This window comes from Palaemon carinicauda, chromosome 38, assembly GCF_036898095.1.
Source record: "Palaemon carinicauda isolate YSFRI2023 chromosome 38, ASM3689809v2, whole genome shotgun sequence".
In the NCBI taxonomy this organism is placed as follows: Eukaryota; Metazoa; Arthropoda; class Malacostraca; order Decapoda; family Palaemonidae; genus Palaemon; species Palaemon carinicauda.
This window is the reverse complement of record NC_090762.1, coordinates 34,449,683-34,473,196: the sequence shown is the minus strand read 5'-3', so window position 1 is coordinate 34,473,196 and position 23,514 is coordinate 34,449,683. Positions and strand designations below refer to the sequence as shown.

At 40.5% G+C, this 23,514-nt stretch overlaps 1 protein-coding gene across 1 annotated transcript in view; it reads left to right on the top strand.

The window, feature by feature from the left end:
- The window catches only part of LOC137630536 (E3 ubiquitin-protein ligase Topors-like), a 65,160-nt gene extending 42,179 nt beyond the window's left edge, over positions 1 to 22,981 (top strand). Inside the window, exon 3 of the mRNA XM_068362053.1 lies at positions 19,688 to 22,981. Coding sequence (XP_068218154.1) covers positions 19,698 to 22,355 — 2,658 coding nt within the window. The 5' untranslated portion in view covers positions 19,688 to 19,697 and the 3' untranslated portion in view covers positions 22,356 to 22,981. The remainder of the gene's footprint in view (positions 1 to 19,687) is intronic.
- The last annotated feature ends 533 nt before the right edge of the window (positions 22,982 to 23,514 follow it).

The following is a 23,514-nucleotide window of genomic DNA, read 5'->3' as shown; positions in this document are numbered from 1 at the left end:
TCCTATAATCACTATGGTGCCCATCAACAACAACTCTTTGAGATCTATTACTTAAAAAATCAATAATAATGCTAAGAAACGACCCACCCACTCCCAACTGTTTCAGTTTGAAAACAAGGGCCTCATGATTAACATATATATATATATATATATATATATATATATATATATATATATATATATATATATATATATATATATATATATATATATATATATATATATATATATATATATATATATATATATATATATGTTACTGTATATATATGGGTTATGGAAAAAATCCGCGAAGTGGTGAATCCGCGATGGTCGAACCGCGAAGTAGCGAGGGTTCACTGTATATATGTTCCAATTGTAATTAAGGGTTGGTTACATATATTTATATTTTATTCCTATATCTGTTCATTTAAATCATTTAACATATAGCTTTCCCGGTAGTTATATGTAACTACCGTGTAAGTATTTATAACATTTAACTTTACCGGTAGTCATATATAACTACCGGGTGAGTGTGTTCAAACATTCATTTTACAATGAAAATATCAGTTTAATATTTTATAAAAAATATTTTTTTACAATTTATATAGCAAGAACTAGAGACGATATTGCATTCTCATTCAAGCCCTTGGCAGAAGAGTAAGATCTCTCATAACCAATGGGTAGGTCTTTTGTGTAACAGTTTAAAAGTGCAAGTTTCAGTGCTAAATTAGTGCATTTAGTGAATTTATTCAGCACAGTGGAGGATGCATCTGCTTGGACCCGTTGTTACCCTAGCCTTAGACCTCTTCCAAGCTCCCCAACCCCTGGGAGAAGGAATGTTGATCGGCGAAAGGAAACAAGAGGCGTTAGCTCACGATCAGACGTCTCCTCGAGCGTCCCTGTTGACGTTCCCAGAACGCTTGCCCTTGCCATGGGAAAGTCAAAGAGCGCTGGACGTCAAGCTACTAACACTGCTGTTAGAGTCTTGCATTGCATCACATATGCTGATAATAGCAATACTATAAGTCTTAGATATTTGCTGATAATAGCAATGCTTATGAACTACACAGACACGGTTTTTATCCCAGAGCGCCAGTTGGCCATGAGAACCCTCTGAACGGAAGTCATTAAACCGAACGCGCCAAGCGGCGTAATGAAGATCATTTTGCTAGAACGCTTGGCGCCACATCTTTCAGGACGCTCGGCGCCACATCTTTCAGGACGCTCTGCGCCACGTCTTTCAGGACGCTCGTTGCCACGTCTTTCAGGACGCTCGTTGCCACGTCTTTCAGGACGCTCGGCGCCATGTCTTACAGGATGCTCAGCCCCTTGTATCCAGGACGCTCGCTCTGTTGGCCGCTCGGCGCCACACCTTACAGGACGCTCAGCGCCACGTCTTTCAGGATGCTCGGCGCCACATCTTTCAGGACGCTCGACGTCAAAGATCTAGCATGGGGCATGACATGGAACATGAGAACCTCAGATTTCGTAATGACACTAGTCGAATTGAATGTCGAGATCAAGGACGCCTTAGTTCCGATCTCTTTGATCACGGACGTTTTTATCGAGCGTCTAGCCTTAGAACAACGCGGCGACAGAGGCGGTGATCTGGGTTCCCTTGACACCAGAAATCAGGACCTTAAGAGATATATCCTGATAAATACGTCACTACTTCTGTTAGATCTTTGTCAGAGGAAGACATTGACGATCATTTTTCTCCTGTTGAATTAATTGAGATTATCAGAAGGAGAATATCCCAAGTCCTTTCGTCCTTCAGTTGATTAAGAAACTCATGAAAGTTTTTAATGATGTGTTTTCAGATTATTTTGTGCCTGTTGCTCCACATTCGCCACCCTCTGAATTTACACTTGGGAAGTCGTCGAAGAAGTCTCTTTTTTTACCAAGAGGTTTCTAGCCAGGTCATTAAAGGAGCTTCAAGGATGATGAGAGACTGGATGGAAGTCTCAGAAGGACCAAGGAAAGACAGCTTTCTTTTTTCCTCTGAATAGACTGGCCTCTAGATCTTGTATCTGGTACGAGATGATTATTATTATTTTTACTAGCCAAGCTACAACCCTAGTTGGAAAAGCAAGATGCTATAAGCCCAAGGGCTCCAATAGGGAAAAATAGCCCAGTGAGAAAAGGAAATAAGGAAATAAATAAATGATGAGAATTAATTAACAATAAATCATTCTAAAAACAGTGACATCGACAAAAACAGATATGTCATATATGAACTATAAAAAGACTCATGTCAGTCTGGTCAACATAAAACATTTGCTCCAACATTTCCCGGCTTGGGAGTTCCTGAGTATCACCCACCTCATGTCCTGTATGGATTATGCTTTACGAGACGGATCTAATGAGTTGGCAGCACCTTTCTCAAGCAGTGATCCTTTAGAAAGAGCTCAGAGGTGTTCATTTCTGTCTCTTGGGGTTACTACCTTTCAAAATAGAATTGCTTTTTACATCTCTTGTCTTCCTCTCTGTTTCAGTAGAGTTGATTAGAGAGTTTTCTTCTGCGTTACCCAAAGGCCAACCAAGATTTGGTTTCGGAAACAGCAAGAAAGGTTTTATCATCTTCCTTCTCTAGCCGCCAGCCAAAGGAAGAAACTCCTTTTCCAAAGTTTTCTCAGGCCTTTCGAGGGAAGACTCCCAGCAGGGTAGCTCCAGACCCGAGGACAGGGCGAAGCAGAATCTGACTGCTTTCGCTTTCAGGCAGCAGAGCCAGACTACACAACTTCTGTCAATCTTGGGAGAAGAGGGGGGCAGACCTTTGGTCAGTACATCTTCTGAAGGAGGATTAAAATTTCCTTTTATAGGGAAACCTCCTTTAGTTTTAGCTCCAATAGATCTCTCTCCCAGATCTAGAGAGGAGTCTAAGAGACAGGCTATGCAATCAAACTTTATCTGAGGTTTGTTTACTAGGAGGAAGTGTGTCATTTTCGGGCCGTGTGTTTTGGTCTCAGCTCCGCCCCTCTAATGTTCACGTAACTTATGCTAAATGTAGCAGAATACTGCACTCTAGCGACATCAGAGCCTCCCTGTATCTGGACGATTGGTTTCTCAGAGCTCATTCTTACGATCTACATGAAGGATCTTCAGATAACGTTGAACCTTTTAGAAGAATTGGGTCTTCTTGTTTACAAGATGAGTCTCTTCTGACACCATCACAAAGATACTTTATTTAAGGATGGTGATTCAGAGTCAAGTTTTTTCGGGCTTTTTCGTCTCCCCTTAGAACGGAGCAAGCCATTTTGAAACTGCAATCTTTTCTAAAGATACAGAAGTGTTCTGCGAGGAAGTGGATGAGTATGTTGGGAACCCTCTCCTCGTTGGGACGGTGTTTCCCCGGGAAAGCTGAATCTTTCTTTGTGACCATTGATATGTCACTGTTCATCCTAGTTTTCCTAGACCAGGGTTCGTTTCCCGGCCAGTCAGAAGCTAAAAGTTATTGTCCTTGTGTAATTATCTTTGTCCTCTCCAATTCAACCTCAATCATTTTGGGACAAGGAGATGATCTAGCGTCAGTATGCATCGCTTTTCGGATGCCATAAGAAGTTGCCTTCAGTGGTGGAACGATCCGGTCAAACTTCCAGTAGGTCACCTCTTTGAACAGAGGAACTCAGACCGTGTGTTCCGGAGTGGGAGCAACACTGGTCAGTTGAAAGCTTCGGGACTATGGACAGAGGATCAGAAGAGCTTCTTCATCATACAAAGGAACTGGTGACAGTTCAGTTGGCCCTCAAAAAGCTTTGAAGGCTCAGTTTGGAACAAAGTGGGGCAGGTCAATGCCGATAACACCACAGAATTGCCTTTCATTGCCAAGTAAGGCGGAACCCACTCGAGGTCCCTTTACGGGACTGCGAGGAGTCCTCTCATCTGGGCAAAGGAGAAGAATGTAGTCCTTCTAACAAGGTTCATTCAAGGGGAGAAGAACGTATGGCAGACAGCCTCAGCTGGAGAATGGGCACTCCATCGAGAAGTCTGCAAGAATCTGTGGCGACTTTGATGTCGTCCTTGTATAGACCTATTCGCGGCTTTGCAGATAAAGAGACTAGAATCTTACTGCTCTCCAGTGCCAGATGTCGAAGCAGTCCACATAGATTCTTTCCTGTTAGTCTGGTCCAATCTGGAAGTGTACGTTTTTCCTCTGTTCAATGTCCTTTACAAGGGGATACAAAAGTTTGTGTCACACGAAGGGACCAGGTGACTATGGTGGCCTTTTTTGGCCCTCAAGAGGATGGTTCACAGAGATACTGGAATGGATGGTGGACTCTCCTAGAAGCCTTCCATTAAGAGTAGATTTACTCAGACAACCTCTCTTGGAAATGTAGCTTTCAAGTCTCCAAGCTCTTCTAGCTACCTTCAGTCTATTTGAAACTCACAGGAGCTAGAGATTTTTCGAAGGAGGCAGCTAGGGCTTTTACAAGGCAATAAGGACTTCTACCATCAGGATTTATCAATCCAAGTGGGAGGTTTTAGAGAATGGTGCAGAGTCAATCTGTTTTCTCTTCCAGTATCTTAGCTCAGATTGCTGACTTCCTGTTATTCCTTCGAAGGAAGCTTATTTGTTCATCCTCTTCCATCAAGGGATACAGGAGTGTGTTAGCGACTGTAGTCAGGCACAGTATCTTGGACCTTTCGAATGATATAGTCCTACAGGAACTTCTCAAATCGTTCGAAACATTGAAACAACCAGGATTCACCAGCTTGGATTCTGGATATAGTCCTGAAGGTCCTCATGAGTGATAGGCTTGAGCCCTTGCATTCTTCTTCATTTAAGAGACCTCACGATGAAAACTTTTATTTTGTTTGTCTTGCGACAGCTAAAAGATTCTGAATTCATGCTTATAGTAAAAACGTTGGCTTTCGAGATAACGAAGCTATTGGCTCATTGCAGTTAGTCTTTCTCACCAAAAATGACTGCCCTTGTCAACCTTGACCCAAGGCTTTTGAGTTTCCGAATCTTTCAGATGTGGTTGGCGAGGAGTTGGAGAGAGTCCTGTGTCCAGTAAGAGCCTTGAAGTTCTACCTGGGCAGAATGAAAGAGTTGCAAGGCAAGTCGAAAGCTCTTTGTGTTCAATCAAGAAGCCCTCGTTACAGGTGTCAAGAATGTCCTTTCATTCTTCATCAGACTTATAAGAGAGGCTCATGCATATTACAGTGAGACTGGCCTCAAGTTTTTAAAGGTCAAGACGCATGAAGTTAGTTCTGTAACAACTTCAGTGACCTTCAAGCATTATGGACACAACCTTTTGGAGGAGTAAATCTGTGTTCATTTTACACTATTTGAAACGTGTCCAGACTCTTTATAAGGACTGCTACACTCTGGGACCATTCATAACAGCGAGTGCAGTAGTGGGGGAAGGATCCACCACTACATTCCCATAATCCTAATACCTTTTTCTTCTCTTGGAACTTTTATATTTTTATGGTTGTTTGTGGAGATTGCGACTGTCTCCAACAATCATTTATTTTAGTCATGTGGTCAATTTGTTCCTTGAGAGTGCCCGGAACAAGGGTATTGGAAGAGGTCCTGTCACATAGAGGTTTTTAGACCAGTTTGACAGCTCCTAGAGGTCTTCATCCCCCTGGGAGGATCTCTGGATCTCATAAGTAAAGCGGACATAATGAGAGAATTCATTGAAGTCAGCTTCCTTATCAGGTACGAACCCTTAAGTTTGTTTATTTACTCTTAAGTAAAAAATTCCAACTATATTGGCTGCCTCTAGCCCTCCACCAAAGGTGTTAATCAGCTATATATATAACTACCAGGTAAGTCTTATGTTTAAAAATGTTATTTTCATTATAAAGTAAATTTTTGAACATACCTGGTAGTTATATATAATTAAATTCCCACCCTCCTCCCCTCTAGAGACTAGAGGCATGGAAGATATGAGGAAACATGGAATGGTTTCAAGGTACCTCGCTAGGGTGCACAGGTGGTACACCTTGCTATCCAATCGGCGATTGGCGCGAGTTTTGAAATTTCTGCCGTGACGTCAGAGACGTAAGCTATATATATAACTATCAGGTAAGTATGTTCAAAAATTTATTTTATAATGAAAATAACATTTTTGACCTTTTACTTTTCAAAGACGAAATTTGTGGAAATGAACAGGATTTTAAACTAGAATCCGTTATTTTCATATACAGTACACGGCTTTGAAGAGTAATATTTGCTCACCTACTGAACTTCAGCTATACTATACTGTACAGTGAACCCTCGTTTATCGCGGTAGATAGGTTCTAAACCCAGCCGCGATAGCTGAAAATCTGTAAAGTAAAGACACTATATTTACGTATTTATTTAACATGTATATTCAGACTTTTAAAACCTTCCCTTTACGTAGTACTGTTAACAAACTACCCTTTAATGTACAGAACACTTAATGCATGTACTACAGTACCCTAAACTAAAACAGGCACAAATATTAAAGGCGATTTTATATCATGCGTTTCCTAAACACGCCAAAAAGCACGATAAAAAATTACAACCAATGTTTTGTTTACGTTTATCTCTGATCATAACGAAGAAGCAGACACATTTACACATCTGTGTACATGTTAGTTTTTGCATCGACAGCAATCTTACCAAGTATTGATTATATGTTGAATTTGTTATTACCAATGTTCTACTTAATTTTTCTTAGAACTTTCAAATAAATGAAATGAATGCCATTTATATAATGTTTTTCTTTATGGCGCCACCTGAAACGGAAACCTTCCATTTGCTTACGCTCCATCTTCGATCATAATAAACAAACGAACGCATTAAACACACATGCTCAAAGTGATAACTAATGATATAACAACATTTAGTAAACATTATGTTATTACAAATATTTTACTTATCGTATCCATATAAATTCCTAAATTTGTAGCAAAGCTGGAAACCTTTTTTTCCTTATGCGTTTAATCCACAATAGCAAACTGCCGCTAATGACAGAATGATAATTTACAATAATTTTAAACTGTTACGAAAGGTAATTGTTCTTTCCATATCCAAAATACTTTTCCTAACTTCAGTTATAAGTCAACTTGCTCCCACCTCACCATATGCAAAAAAGGTAAAAGAAGAAGAAAGTTCTAGGCCATTTTTAAAGTTATCGAAAAATTAAGTTACTGCTATTACGTTCGATGTGACAGAGAGAGAGAGAGAGAGAGAGAGAGAGAGAGAGAGAGAGAGAGAGAGAGAGAGAGAGAGAGAGAGAGAGAGGGGGGGGGGTTAAATGTACTAAATAATAAATATGATAGGTTATAACACAATGGTGCTTATGTAATATTAACTGTATAGATGGTTTGAATAAGTTAAGAAATGGTCTACAGTAAACAATTCTTTGTTAATGTTGCGCATATTCTTGAGAGCGGAAGCTAGACATCAGCTGATGTGATCACAGCCAAAAGTAAAACAAAAAGAAGTAAGCAAATACTCGATTTTTAAAACACACCCGAAATTTAAAAACATAAGTACATGTTTTATTATAGCACAATTGACTATTTAAAGAGTAACAGTTTTCTGGAATAGAATGGTGTTTCCTAAAAAATAGTAGTTTGCTGACAAAATCGGATACCGTATTTTAAGCTATGATTGAAATGGATGTACTGTATACACGGTATAATTTTTTCGTTTTGTATTTAATTGACACTTTAGGAAAACAGATTTTGGTTTCTTCATCTATTTGGAGAGAGAGAGAGAGAGAGAGAGAGAGAGAGAGAGAGAGAGAATATCAGCTGTTGTAATCGAGTGCCGTGTTTTTGTTTCCTGTACCTCCTGAAGCGAGGAATTGATCGCCACAACTAACAACAACATTCATGTTAATTTCATTCTTAAACTCAAGTTGCCATATGTGAACTAAGGTTTTGTTTCTTACGGAGAGAGAGAGAGAGAGAGAGAGAGAGAGAGAGAAAGAGAGAGAGAGAGAGAGAGAGAGAGAGAGAGAGAGAGAGAGTAGTTTTAAATGTAATAAACAAAAAATATCAACTGTATAGATGGTTTGAATAAGTTAAGAAATGGTATAAACAATACTTCGTACGCGCATATTCTTGAGACCGGCAGTTAGACGTCAGCTGATCTGATCACAGCCAAAAGTAAAACAAAAAGAAGTCAACAATACTCGATTTTTCAAACACACCCGAAATTTAAAAACAAAAGTACACACTTTCTTAATGTGCAATTAACTATTTAAAGAGTAGCAATTTTCTATAATAAAATGATGTTTCCCCAAAAAATAGTGGTTTGCTGATGAAATCGGATGCCGTATTTAATGTAAAAAGTCCGCGAAGTCGTGAATCCGCGATGGTCGAACCGCAAAGTAGCGAGGGCTCACTGTATTGTAATTATGAGGTGGTGAACTTGCCACTGAGGAATGAATACCATTTTGTTGCCCAAAGCTATGGGAATACAGTAATCCCTTGCCATTTCGCGGCTCAAGTTTCGCAGTCTCAGTGTATCATGGATTTTCAAAAATATTCATCAAAAATTAGAAAAAATGGTGCAAGAGTTACACGAGTGCTAGGGGAAGGCACTGAGTACAGTAGAACATCAGGTATCAAAACGGAGATGGCGCGCAACTCAAAATCCACCTCTCTGATTCGCTGGCCATCTCGGCTCCAGAATCTCACAAGCTGATTGGCCAAACCGCCGAGACGCTTTACCCAGCATCTCTCCCTGCCATGCGCCCCGCGAAGGGAGACCGCATTCATTGTTCTCTCTTGATTCGCTTGTGTTGCTTAGTCTTTCTGCGTGGGACTTTTAGCTGTTTTCTTGTGCTTTTTAGTGTAAAATAGTGCTTGTGACGCCCTTGAAAATGGCTCCTAAACATCCTCTACCCTCTACATCCTCTATTGAACCCAAGAAGAAGAGAAAAATGATGACAGTGAACGAGAAAGCTGAAGAACGTGGCCTTACCTTGGACAACCTGCAAGAGTTCTGCAACATCGCACGGGCTCTGCAACAAAGGGCGCAGGATATCGATGATAATATGGTGAGACCCATCGAATTTAGTAACCGTATTTACGGTGTAATAGCGTTGTACAAGAGCATCTTTGCTCATATGAAAAAACGTTAACAACTTCCCATCACGATGTTCCTAGTGCGCCGAAAACCTTCTGCAGAAGCATCAGATACTCCTCCTGCTGCCTCTCCAGCTTCCCACGGAGCCACTACGCCGCCTCCTGCAGTTTCTCCAGCTCTATTGGAAGTTGTCGTTGACGATCCACCGCCTCTATCAACTGACGATGAGGCGTCACCTGAGGAGCAGTAAAGCTCTCATTAACCTGTGCAGTAAATCATCTTCATCTTCTTCACCTCCATCATACTGCACAGGTGTTTCATCGTCATTTATCAAGATTATCGTCATTGTTAGAGGTGAGTTACGTATCTTGTTATAAGAATAAAAGTTCTAAAAACATATCTACAGTACAGTATATACATGTACACTATTTATATCTACATATGTATGTACATGTACACTTACACTCTTTTTATATTATTTATGTATAAATGTAAATGTACATACAGTATATGTAATGTATTAAATACAGTATTTATACAGTACTTTATTTTATGTACAGTATATAATTTATATTATCAATATTTATTTACATGATTCTTTAATGTTCTAATGATAACAGATGCATTTATAGGGTTAATATTCACTTATTGTTATTTTATATACTTGTACAGTGGAACCTCTACGTATGATTGTCTTTACATACGATTGTTCCAACATCCGAAGTAAAATTCCATTAAATTTTTGTCTTGACACCCGAAGTAATGCTCCAACATCTGATGTAGATCTTGTTTACTCCAGTAGATGGCAGCACGTAAGAGGGACGCCATTAAGCGTCGAGTGCTCAGTTCTCTGTTCTTGTGTGTATCGTGTGGTTGTCCTATGTTTGGTCTGTTATTAACAGTGCTTATTTTCTTCCTTTTCTCACATTTCTTTTTTTATTTTACCTATAATCATGGTGCCTAAGAAGCTAAGTTTCAGTACAGGTAGTGGTGAGAAAAGGAAGAAGGCAATTATTTCATTAGAATTGAAGCAAGAAATTATAGAAAAACATGAGGGCAGTGTGCATGCGAGTGATATGGCTAAACAATATGGTCGGAATAGGCCTATGATCTCGACGATCATCAAGCAGAAGGTAGCCATTAAAGCAGATAAACCATCGAAGGGGATCACCGTTATTACAAGACATCATAGCAATACCCTGGAAGAGATAGAACGCCTTTTGTTGATAGGGATAAAGGATAAAGAGATGGTTGGCAACGATCATTTGTGAGAAGGGCCAGCGTGATGAACAGAAAGAAAGAAAAAAATGAAGCACAGAAAACCAAGAAAGCATTAACAAGCTCTTTTAAAGAAATCCTCTCTCTTTTTCTGTTTCTCTCTAAACATAGCATTAACATGTTCTTTAAATAAAATCTCTCTCTCTCTCTCTCTCTCTCTTTCTCTCTCTCTCTTGTTCTTCTTCGCTGTTATATTGTTAGAGACGTCTATTATTATTTTTCCAGAGAGAGAGAGAGAGAGAGAGAGAGAGAGAGAGATTGAATAAAGATGTGTTTAGAGTACATATGATTTTTATCAGTGTCAACGAGTTGAAAAACAATTAAATGTAACTAAGAAAGTAATAACAGCGAATCTGAATTCCTTCATTAACTAGAACAAATATTAATACAAACACTCGTGTGCGTATGCATAAACACACACACAGGTGCGAGAATTGCTACGCAGTTAGAGACAGACGGTCGGGGAGGAGGTAGAGATGGTGACTGCGATAACGTACCGTAACTCATCACTGAAAGTGATGAAAATTAAAAATCAAAAGAAAAAAAATATAAAAAATATGAAATATAAAAATAAAAAAAAAATGAATAAGCTAAGTTAGATTAAAGTTTCCGCAGTGTAAGTTGTGGTACGTTATTGCTGTCACCATCTCTACCTCCTCATCGATCATGTCTCCTCATGCGTGTGTGTGTGTGTTTGTGCATACGCACACGAGTGTGTTTGTATCAATATTTGTTTAGTTACTAAAGGAATTCAGATTTGCTGATATTACTTTTTTAGTTACGTTTAATTGTCTTTCAACTCATTGACGCTGTTAAAAATCTTGTGTACACAACACATTTTTGTTTAATCTAATATCTCTCTCTCTCTCTCTCTCTCTCTCTCAGAAAAAATAGACATCTAACACTAACAGTGAAAAAGAACAAAAGAGAGAGAGACAGACAGACAGAGACAGAGAGAGAGTATTTATTTAAAGAACATGTTAACACCATGTCTACCTTCTCGCCGATCGTCTGTCTCCTCCTTTCGTAGCAAATCCTACACCTGCGTTGGCCTGTCTCTAAGGTAAAGTGACAATAAAAACACATTTTTTATTTATTTCTTTATAATTATCTTTTTTACATCCTTCTTTCATATTATGCAATTATGTTATTGTTATGTGTAGTTATATGTAGTTATTTATTAATGAGTTATTACTGTATAGGTTTTTGGGGTGTGGAACGAATTATACAAAATACAGTGTATTCTTATGGGAATATTTGCTCCAACATACGATTGTTTTTTGGGCTCAAGCCATGTCGTCCTGATGGAAGTTCCTTAAAGTAGCTTCCTAAGGGATATATGTACTACAGTGATATTCCCAGAGAATTTTACCTTTAGGTATCCAGAATTCTAACTCGTGGCGCAAATATCCTTAAAATTTTTCCTAAGGATATCGCAATATCAGCGGACACATTCTTGACATGCCTCCATAGCAATCTGCAGCCCTAATAGCGTTTTCGCTTCGAGGAAGATGTGGCAAAATAAAAGGGAACCGTCCAAAGGCTATCCCTGCTTTCGTAATACTATTGGGAATACAACAGCGCCATTCCCACGATGGCGGACATTCCTTTTTTTGTAGCGATTTCGCTCGGTGGTATTCCCTGGTTATCTAACTTTTCGATCGTTTTACAGGATTATAATTATGCTTTCTCCATCTTCTTACGCCTCTGGAAAGTTGAGTATCGGGTCTTTACTGAGTATATTTTAGCTCCTGTTTCACAATGAAATTAGAGTATTTTATTGTGCCTAAGAGCTAGGCCAGTTACTGGAGGCGTCATGGCGCCGTTGTTCGTTTTAAATAGCCTTATTTAATTATTTTAATTATTTAGCTATTTAGGCATTTATTCTAGGAAATATTTGATAATGTGCATAATTTTTTCCCCTTTCTCTGTTGATCATATAATTAGAGTTTCGGTGATTTATGTAACTGAGATCTCGTCTAGCCTAGGTACCTAACCTATACGTTCAGACTTTCCCTGGTTACCCTTGTGTATTGTTTTCTTTCAGTGGAGACTGATACCTCCTAGAATGTTATGAAACATTACACGTCTCTTCGGAGATTTAAGGGTAATCTCTTTCCCTCTGAGTGTAGCCTCAGGCTACAACCCTAATAGCCATGCCTTGAATTTTATTCAGACATGGCTAACTTAGGGTTTGTCCTGCCTCTTCCCTTAACCGTTGGTTGTGGTATACCAGCAGGTTTTGGGATTGAGTCAGAATCTCAGAGTATTTAGTCTTATGTCAGCGACCTGCCGGCAGAGCGAATGGGTTGTAGGATACCATCATTCCCCTGCCGGCTAGGTGGCCGGCAATGGAGGTTAGCCCTCATTAGCCGCACTCGGAGTTATGGTAGGATACCATCTTCTCCTTGCGACTAAAAGACTAGTCCTGTGCCACAGTACTCTGGGCTTAAGAGTAATATTCTTTAGCCTAGGATACGTGGCACTGGAACTCTCTTTCTTCTTTGTTGAGAGGAGGCGGCAGTGCCGCCATCCTCTTAACTGTGTCGGCAATCTCTGGGATGGAGAACTGAGTCTCCTATTCCCTGGGATTCTGCCGATACCGAAACAGAGTTTCTTTTAACAGGTGGTAAGACTGACAATTTTGCCAGTTCCTTTCACACTCTTTACAGGACCCTGTTCCCTACCCCTCTGTCCACTTTTGATGGCTGAGCCATTGTCTTTCTTTAGGCCGGCATCTTGCAACCTTACCTTTGCCGGTAGGTTGCCGGAGCCGGCGAGACTCCCTCTCTAGCCATAACTTTGGCTGACGGCAGGGCATACTGCCGCCAACCACATTTTCTGTCGGCAACTGCTGGCCCAGCCGGCTGCCGTTAGCTGAAGGCAGCATAATGACTAGACTACAATACATGATGTACAGTAGCCAGTAAATTGCAATATAGACTTACTGCAATTAGAAAACTACAGTACCATGATATAGTAGTATTTTCTGACATACCTTGGGTACCCTTGTACCAGCATTCTGCTGGTACTGTTCATATATTGAATGAATAGTTTTCTTCAATATTTTGATTGAGAATCAGTCATCCTGATCCCACAGCATTAACATTATTTTGAGACAGTGATTTGATACTTCTCTACCCCTATGGGTAAGAGCCCTTCTACTTGGAGTTACTCAATAGAGAAATGTCCATGTAGTTAATACTGAGGGGAGGTAACAGCATTTGCTCACAGGGGTTCACAAGTATGTTTCTCCTACTATCCCGTTATAGCTTACTATCCTAAGCTACTCTATTGTAAGTGACGTTTGCATGTTGATTATCAAGGAGATAATCCATTGTATACTCATTGGGTTTTCCTTTCTTTACAGGAGGAACACCAGATACCTTGTGCTGCAGTCCTCTGCAAGGCCAAGAGTAAGTATTTTTATGGTCATAATACTTGCAGGTTTCATGCCCCCTGCAATATTATTTCCGGATCCTTACATTATTGGAACCCACAGGTTTGCAATATATGTCGGACATTAATGTCCGAAGGTTTTGAAAATCCTTAGTCTATGTAGACTAGGGATACAGCTCAATATAAATTACGCAACTGGGTGAGAGGCTTTTAAAAGATCTCTCCGGGACCTTTCCTACCTAATGATAGGATGCGTAAGCTACTATTTCCGGAAGCAAGTGAGGAAACAGTAGTGCCTCAGGAGTCAACTGCATCCCCTGACGGCCAGAAAACATTTGGGATTAAGGGCAAGAAGTGCCCCAGGGTAGAAGAGGAAAATGTTGTGTCGGAATTTCCTCCGCCTATGCTGACTATAGAGCCATCGATGTCGACATCTTTGTCTTCTACCCCTCTATTGGATAATGTGGTACAATTATGTATCCAGCTGAAGAATCAAATAGAGAGCTTTCGTAAACAAAACGAAAAGCAGGAAGTAAAACGCAAGATAGAGCCTCGTAAAGCTTCTCTTGTCGCTTCCCAGGGGTCAGTCAAATGACCCATGAATCAAGACCTACCAACATGCTCCATAATCAATCCCTGGAGGTTTGCGGAGCAGATGCCGATTTCAAATGGCAATCTTTACATCTCAGAGAAAATAGGTGCTGTTCCTTTGGACAAAATTCAATTTTGGCCAAGCTTTGATGCTTTCCCTAATTGTTGGGTTCGACTGAAGTACGAACCAGTCAAGAAAAGGAACGGAACCAAAGGAGGTCTTGATTCTCGACCATGATAAGGCACAGACTATCCTTTCAGGTAATCTAAGAAAGGCGGGTTATTCAGAGTCGAAGGTATTCTCACTGGATAACAGACACCCTTCCTTTCTTGCTCCTACTTCACTCTCATTCCCCTTTATGGGGAAGGCATTTGCTTCTGTTGCCAAAGCGGTAGAGGTGGGTAAGCCATGTCCCACACTCGATGAGTGCAAGCCTTTGTCACCAGGTTTTCCCGGATAGGAAAACGATTGGAAGGAAGTCCATTTGACATTTTCAGTAGGAAAATTAGACAAGGACGTCGCAAGTCGACAATTCAAGGCATGTCTCATTAAATTGTCTGAGGTGCTTTTGCGACATCCTTTCTCTACAAAACTACATAGAGTTGTGTTCAACCTACGAAAGTACCCCAGACATACTCATGGTCATAGCCAAAATGCATATGGCTATCTTGGTGAAGGACCTTTACGCCTTTATGAAGGCTAGGAGAGCATGTAGAAAGTTTGTGTTCGTTGATGCAACAGTAAAACATGAAACAAGGAAGCTAATATCTTCCAACATCTGGGGTAAAGACCTCTTCCCACACGAGGTCACTAAGGAAGTGATTAAGAACGCCACCATGGAGAACATAAGTCTTCTCCAAAAATGGGGCATTCCTTCAAAGAGAAAATCTTCTGTGGTTGTGGGTCCCCAACCTAAAAAGAAGATCCAAAATGCTGGAAATATCATGGCTGCTCAACAACATCCCACTATTCCAGTGACCACGGTGCTACAGGCAGAGGGTCAAAAGTCGAAGCTTACTGACTACTCAAAGCATAAAGACGCTTTGGCTAGGAGGAACTTTCCCTCAGGATCGCAGGACCTTCGATCCTTCGGTCCAAAGCCTATTCAAGATGAGCCATTGATGGGAAACAGAAATGTCCCTACCATCATTTCCTTACCTTCTCCTACAGTTCAAAACCCTCCTGGAGGAGTATACCTGAGAGCTATACTGTAGAGCATACAGGTGGTAAGAAAACTATAGCTCATCGAGTTCCAGGGAAGGCTGTTTTGTGTTCACGAGAAGGACTCAAGATATCCGAGTCATTCTGAACTTGTCGCAACTCAACAAGTTCATAAAAAACAGCAAGTTCTGAATGTTAATCCTTCTGAACATATAGACCTTGTTCTAATTAGGGGTGTTCGTAGTCTTGTCAGACCTGAAAGGTGTCCTTTGGAATCTTCCAGTCAACCACCCCTCCTCCTCCTATCTAGAATTCATGTTACAGAGGGTAAGATTCATCCTAGGAAAGATACGTGTCAGACTCACAGTCCTAAGTATCTTAAAAGGATTGACGAACTTAGTCACGTCAAAGTCAAGCCTAGAAATTGTTCAGGTATTAATATACAGTACCTGATCGAGAGGCTGGAGTGGGCAGCACCTGAAGTGTCTGGCCAATGTGCATTCAAAGAGATGACCCGGTTCCCGAGGCATCACGGATGCAAGATAAGCTTCTAGAAGTCTCGACTTTCTCCAGCTCATGGGTTTCGATGGTTAAAAAACCATCGAAGCCCTCAGTCACATCAACTCTCCTTTCCTTGGGAATATAAAAGGAGCTCGCGAGGTCTGTCAAGAGACTCAGGTAATCAGTCAGATTTCCAAAATGCCAACAGGAAAAAGTGCTAAACTTTCCCCAGTTCGCAATAGTGACAGACCTGGTGCTAAGGGCACACCGGAAAGATGCGTTAAGGGCTTGGAGAAAACACGCATCAAACCCTTGAAGAGATAAAAAAAGACTGAGATCGGTCCCTCTTTAATCGCTTCTCTAACAAAAATTATAGCAGGAAAGTCCCAAGACTCTGCTGGTCCTTCCGTGGGTGGGGAAGCCCCCTCCACACAGACCAGACTCCCTACGACTGATCTGGGACACCGAAGCGATAATAAGACGTCACAATCGAACGTCTCATACAGTCTTGGTGAAAAGAGAGGGATAGCACCTACCAGCAGTTCATTTACAACTGATCCACGATGTGACGGTGGATACTCTATTTCCATCCAAACCGATAGAGTTGGAATGGTCCATGGACGCAGACATATTCACTCCCAGATGGGAACAAGTCCCGGAACTGCAATTCGACCTCTTCATCACGAGTGTCTTCAAGAAACTACCTCGCTATATAACCCCATACGAGGATCCTCTAGTGGGACTGATAGACTAAAGGAGGCTGGTCCTAGCTCTGATCCTAGGTATATTTCCGAAGGTTCAGAAATTAGCTGCCTTTGTTTTATCACAGAGAACCCAAACCCTTTATTTCATGATTTTCTCGCTCTAGCAGTTAGAAAAAGGTTTGGGATCTCAAAAGACAATATAGAATTCTTAGAAGAATACAAGGCCAAGTCAACTAGAAGACAATGTGAGTCTTCCTGGAAAAAGTGGGTTGCGTTTGTCAAAGCAAAAGGACCAAAAGAAATTTCAATGAACTTCTGTCTGTCCTTCTTTGTCAGCCTTGACTAGGCCTCTCCTATATGCCTTTCAAGTGGATCTGGCGAATGAAATCTTTAATAAGATTCCAAAGGCATGTGCTAGGCTTAAGCCCGCAGTACCACCAAAGCCCATCTCTTGGTCTTTGGACAAGGTCTTACATTATGCCTCATCTGTGAACAATGAAGATTGTTCTCTTAAGGATCTAACCCAAAAGGTTATTTTTCTGTTTGCTATCGCCTCTGGGGCTAGAGTTAGTGAAATAGTGGCCCTATCTAGAGATGAGGGTCACATTCAGTTCACGGAAGTGGGAGAACTGAATCTCTTTCCTGATCCAGTCTTTCTCGCTAAAAACGAGCTACCCACTAAGAGGTGGGGTCCCTGGGGAATCTGCCCTCTGAAGGAAGATGTCTCTGTATGTCCTGTAGAGTGTCTAAAGGTCTATCTTTGTAGAACTTCAGACTTCAGGGGAGGACAGCTCTTTAAAGGAGAAACTTCTGGATCAAATTTATCCCTAAAACAACTAAGGGCGAAGCTCACCTACTTTATTCGTAGAGCGGATCCGGACAGTACTCCCGCAGGTCATGATCCAAGAGAGATTGCTTCATCACTGAACTTCTTTCAGTATATGGACTTTGAGCGCCTTCGTTCATACACTGGATGGAAATCATCAAGAGTGTTTTACAAACACTATGCAAAACAAGTGCATGAACTGAAACACTTCGTAGTGGCTACAGGTAGTGTATTAAAACCTGCCCCCTAATCACTGTGGTAAACAGTTAATGTTTTGGGACCTCACATGTCCTTGCATATGTAATGGATGAGAATCATCCAGAGTGTTCTACAAACACTATGCTAGACAAATCCATGATCTGAAGCAATATGTGGTGACGCCAGCTAGAATATTTAACCTGCCGTCTAATTCTACGATGAACAGCTAATTGACTGGGACTGTCAATGAAAGGGAGAAGAGGTCATCCTTCTTAGGTGTGACTTCTTTTGATTAAGTGTTACCATGATAACACTAGCTCTGTTCAAAATCCCAGGTGTGGAATTATACAGATAGCACTAGTGCTGGTGTACGAAGTACACAGTGCAGATAGAAGTAACCAGTACAGGAATTATGAAGAGAAATTGTTTTATAATTTTTCTTCAGTCTGAGAGTGGCACTCATCATTTCTTCCTTCAAGAAGGAAATATAGTCTCTGTACTCGTTACAGGTATAATCCCATTGTCATACTACATTTGTTTTACTAAACATCTCTTTTAGTCATTTATTAGTAATAAATGTCTATTAGAATGTAGTGTATCCACCTTCGCCAGACAATTGTATGTATACATGCCAGAGTTCTTCAACTTACCAAAGTAAGTATCCCTCATATATTTGTATGCATCAAGTAATAGATATAAGAGACACTGATGTTATTTTAGCAAAATATACAACTATGAGACTATTTGTATATTCAGTGTGTACTTATGTTTGGTCATACTATGTATGTTAACCTCAAGATCCCTTTTCTACTGTCTAGAATGACTCTTCCCTGTAGGAGGCAGGAAGCACTAACATTGGTTATGATTAGTGATGATGACGAATAACGGTATCGTCACTTGTCTCATGTGGTCCCCATGACCATAGAAAAGGTTGCTATAAGGTTAAGGCACTGATAAAAATCCACAGATAACACTAATGCTCTGGTATGCTTCCGTCAGGACGACATGGCTTGAGCCCAAAAATCGGATTTTGAGCGAAGCGAAAAATCTATTTTTGGGTGAGATGGCCATGTCGTCCTGATGGACCCACCCTTCTCTTCTAAAAGAAAAGATCTTCACAGTATCCCTCCCGTGGTACTGTATCTGTAACACCATGCTCAATGCTACAAGAAATGTCCGCCATCGTGGGAATGGCACTGTTGTATTCCCAATAGTATTATGAAAGCAGGAATAGCCTTTGGACGGCTCCCTTTTATTTTGCCACATCCTCCTCGAAGCGAAAACGCTATTAGGGGTGCAGATTGCTATGGAGGCGTGTCAAGAATGCGTCCGCTGATATTGCGATATCCTTAGGAGAAATTTTGAGGGTATTCGCGCCACAAGTTAGAATTCTGGATACCTAAAGGTAAAATTCTCTGGGAATATCACTGTAGTACATATATCCCTTAGGAAGGTACTTTAAGGAACTTCCATCTGGACGACATGGCCATCTCACCCAAAAATAGATATCCGTTTTAACATTCGAAGCAGTTTCTGGAACGAATTAAGATCGTATGTAGAGGTTCCACTGTACATGTACACAAAAAAAATGTACCTATTCCAAAAATAGGGAGGGAACCTACTTTGCAGTTTTTCACCTATCGCGGTCGGTTCTGGTCCCCATTAACCGCGATATGTGAGGGATTACTGTAATACATTTTAGTAATAAGATCTTATTTCTATACTTTTGAATAATTTACAGTAGTTCTTATCCTACTTTTTTTTAGTTAATATGATAACATTAGGTTAGATGTCAAGACTTCCCTAATCTGAATCACGTTCTATGTTGTAGTTATTTGGAGGTCATAAAGTTAGGATTTTTGAATTAATAGCTTTTTATCATTCAAAGCCAAGTATGGAAATGATAGATTTTATTTCAGAAGATTTAATCTTTGTGACAGTTTATATTGAACATTTCAATACCTTGCCTGTTACATTTTTATGCTTAAGTTATGATTACAAAGCATTTATATTTTCTGTTCTTTCAGGTATTTCACGATGGCTTCAGAGGTGAAATCTCCCCCTTTGAAGGAGCCATCACAAGGAAGCCATGAGCCCAGTAATTCAGCATCAGCATGGGATGGACAAAAGACGAATCTTCCTGGGACTCCCACTCCGGAGAGGGCCCCGTGTTCTCCATCTTCTTGTTCGTCGTCAGGAGACACATGTTCCATATGTTTGGGCAGCATCACTGATAAGTGCGTCGCAGATTCTTGTCTCCATAGTTTTTGTCTGTTGTGTCTTAAGGAATGGTCGAAACAAAAAGCTGTTTGCCCTTTATGCAAAGTGTCGTTTACCAAAATAATGTACGAAATAAAGTCTGAATCTGTCTACAAAGAATGGAAGGTACCTCAGCCAGATCCAACAGAACGCAGCCATGGCATGGCGAACTTCCAAGAGTATCTAAATGTCGAAACGCGAAGGTTCTTTGGTTACAGAACAACTCACTTTCCAGGAGCAGTTGCACTCCGCCAAATGTACCCTCGTTCAAATATTCCGGATGCAATTCCATCTTTACCACCTCAGAGGGGACCGAGATCCAACCTGCGAGGATCGACCATGTTTCGATTAAGTGTATATTTGAATAATATTTGGGTACAACCTTTAGCAGATGTAACTGGGAGATATCGAGAGACCTCTCCCGAGTTATACAGGGAACAACCAGCTCTCACTCACAGACTAGTTCCCTGGGTAAATCGTGAATTGGCTGCTCTAATATCTCCGTCTAGAGTAGGAACTGCTCTTACAGAAGTAATGGAGCTCATCGAGAGATATCCCATAAACTCTCGTGAATTCAGAAATGCCGTACGGCAATACTTTCGAGGGCGTACTCGACATTTTGTTCACGAATTCTATAACTATGCTCGCTCCCCTTTTGACATGATCGGGCATGATAATTCAGCTCAGTATGTTCCCAGATATGGTCCTGAGGAGGACAGCAGTGATGGTGAAGATTCCGACGACAGCGATGCTGTCATTGAAGTTGATGCTGTAGGAAATCCCATTGCTTCTACTTCAGCAAGTGAAGGCATTCGAAATCAGCCAGCGCCAGGAAATGTAGTCAGGGAGGAAACTCTTACCCATGAGGGATCTGTGGTTATTAGCAGCAGTAGTGATGAATCTGAAAATGAAAGCGAAAGGCCACAATCCCAGAATACAGAAGCAAGCTGTGAGATGACACATAACCCAGAACCTCCCCTGTCAAAGATAAGACATCAGTTTGGTCGAGCCTTGGTTGGTTTTTATATGACTGTCAATGATGGCGCGTCAACTTCTAGAAGTGGAAGTGCATCAGGAAGGAGTGCAGATCAGTCACGACCTTTCCAAAACAAAGAATCTGAGAATGTGGATTCAGATGAATGTGTTATTGTAGAGGAGGTTGTGCCCAAAGTTCCAACACCTGAATTGATTGAGATTGATTCTGAGGATCAAGAGGAATCTCAAGATCACCCAAGTAAAGATTGTCATCAGACATTTCTTAAAGCAAAAAGGAAACTTCGAGGTAAATCAAAGCCCAAACTCAAAAGAAATAATTTTACTGGTACTGAAACCCTTACAAAAGATAAGTCAGGTGATGGTAATTTTGCCCAGCAAGACCACAGCTATTGTACAGAGGATGGTACAGCTTCTGCTCCTCTTACAAATCCAAGCAGCTCTACACCGGATGTACAGGAACCTTCCACTTCTAGTATTGTAATTCATGATGATCAACATTGCCAAAAGTCTTCTAGCGTAAGAAATATTAAAGACGAACTTATTGAAAGTGATCCAACTTTATCAGAAGCGAGTGAAAGTAAAGAAGTTTTGAGGTTTGAGATATCCTCAGATGACCTTGAGTGTCATGAATATTCTGGAAATGGAGATTTCAGAGAAGTCACTGGTAAAAAGAGAAAATATAGAGGAGATTCTTCTTCTGAAAGTACCCAACATGTTTCAAAGAAAAGATCTGTGTCAAGTGAACCTAAATCGTGTGGTATCACAGTCTATAAGAAAGATATAAAGGCTAGAATAAAAAGTTCTTTATTTCCTCTGCCGTCAGTTAAGCTCTCTAGTAAGTTTAAAGATAGAAAACATAGTAGGAAATATGATAAAAGAATAGGCCATTCTAGTTCTAGTGATTCAAATTCTAGAAAGAAATCTGACAAATATTCTAAGTATAAACATCGTAATGGAGAACATCGAAAAGCACTTCATGAAAGTTCGAGAGAAACCTCTGAAGAAGCATTGCATCCAAGGGCAGAAAGTTCTGGGACATCTAGTCACAGACACCACAGCCAGGATTCGACCAGTGAAGATTCTAGCACAGAGGAAATACGCAAGAGACATTATAGTATTAAAAAGTATAGTGTTACTTCGAAGTCCAAAAAGTCCTCTAAGAAACATAAGAGGAGAAGTAAAGATAAACAGAGAGACAAGGTGAAGCGAAGTAATAAGAAAAGCAGCCACAAGAAAAAATCCAAATCCAAAAGACATGAAATGTGGTATGACTCTGGCTCTGACCACTCGGAACAGAAAAGACATAAATCAAAATCAAGGCCAAAGAAAAAATGCACACGTTCTGAGTCCTCAGATTCTGAATCTGGTTCTTATGTGAAGCTGTATAGAGAAAAAATGGTGAAAGTTAAAATAAGGAATGATGATCTTTATAGCTCATGAATGTCTGATACATATACACGTGATTCATTTACTGTACAGTATAATTTTTTATTTATTCCTACACTAATACAAATCATTGTCTTTTTATAAAGAGTATGACTTATGCAAAGCTGGAAATGTCTTTTAAACTTTTAACAAGGTAAACATACAGTAGTTGCCTATTTGTAGGAACTTTGGTAAGAGCAAAGTTATTTCTTTGCTCGTACATGAATACAAACCATCATTCTTTACTATAGAAGGGTAACAGCAAAGTTGGAATATGGCATTTAAAGCTTTTAACAAAGTGTAAACAATCGGCAGATAACTATCCTTATGGCGATGGGAAGGTGACCACCTCCTGTAGTTCACTGTAACCTCTAGTGGATTCCAGACATCGGAGAGTACACTTGTTCTTCGCTGCTGGAAACTTTGGCAGGTTTTGCTTTGGAAATTGCATTCAAAATTTTCTTGAAAATTAATTTTTCTTTCCAGTCTTGCATATTTGTGTTTTTGACTTCTCACCATGTGAATTTGAATGCAGTTTAGGACTTTTTGGTAACATTTATGTGGGTTGACAATCCTTTGATTACATCCCTGCCTGGTGATCACCGGGCCAGGAGGTCATCCATCAAAGGGTTGGTTGATTTTTTTTTTTTTTTTTTTTTTTTTTTTTTTTTTTTTGGGGGGGGGGGGGGTGTCAGGAATCAGGCTCCCTTCTTAGGGAACCTTGAGATTGCTTGCAACCTCTGCCCTGTGTGCGCATCTCTCAAATGGACTGAGCTCACCCACTGACGGTCAGGACCAAGGGTGCTACCATTTTTTCCCCCCATTTAATTATCTTCTCTATCTCTTCTTGGGGAAGAGAATAGTAGGGCATGCCAGAAGTATTCCATACCAGGGAGTTATTGGTATGCACTGCTCTTGCTTCAACTATTCCTCTGTCAGGATGCCTGAAAACTTTAAATCATTCATTCATTCAACTATTCCTGTATCTTCACAATATCCTGCTACTGAGTCTTCGCCAGCCGCCAGAAGAAGACAGCCTCCCAGAAAAGTTTTTCCCTTGGTAAAAATTCAAATTGCACCTGAGCGACGAGAACCTTTCCGTATATGGTACAGGTGCTCGTTCGCCTGCTACCAGCGCCTGGTTTGGGACAATAAAGAGCACTTATGACCTTAT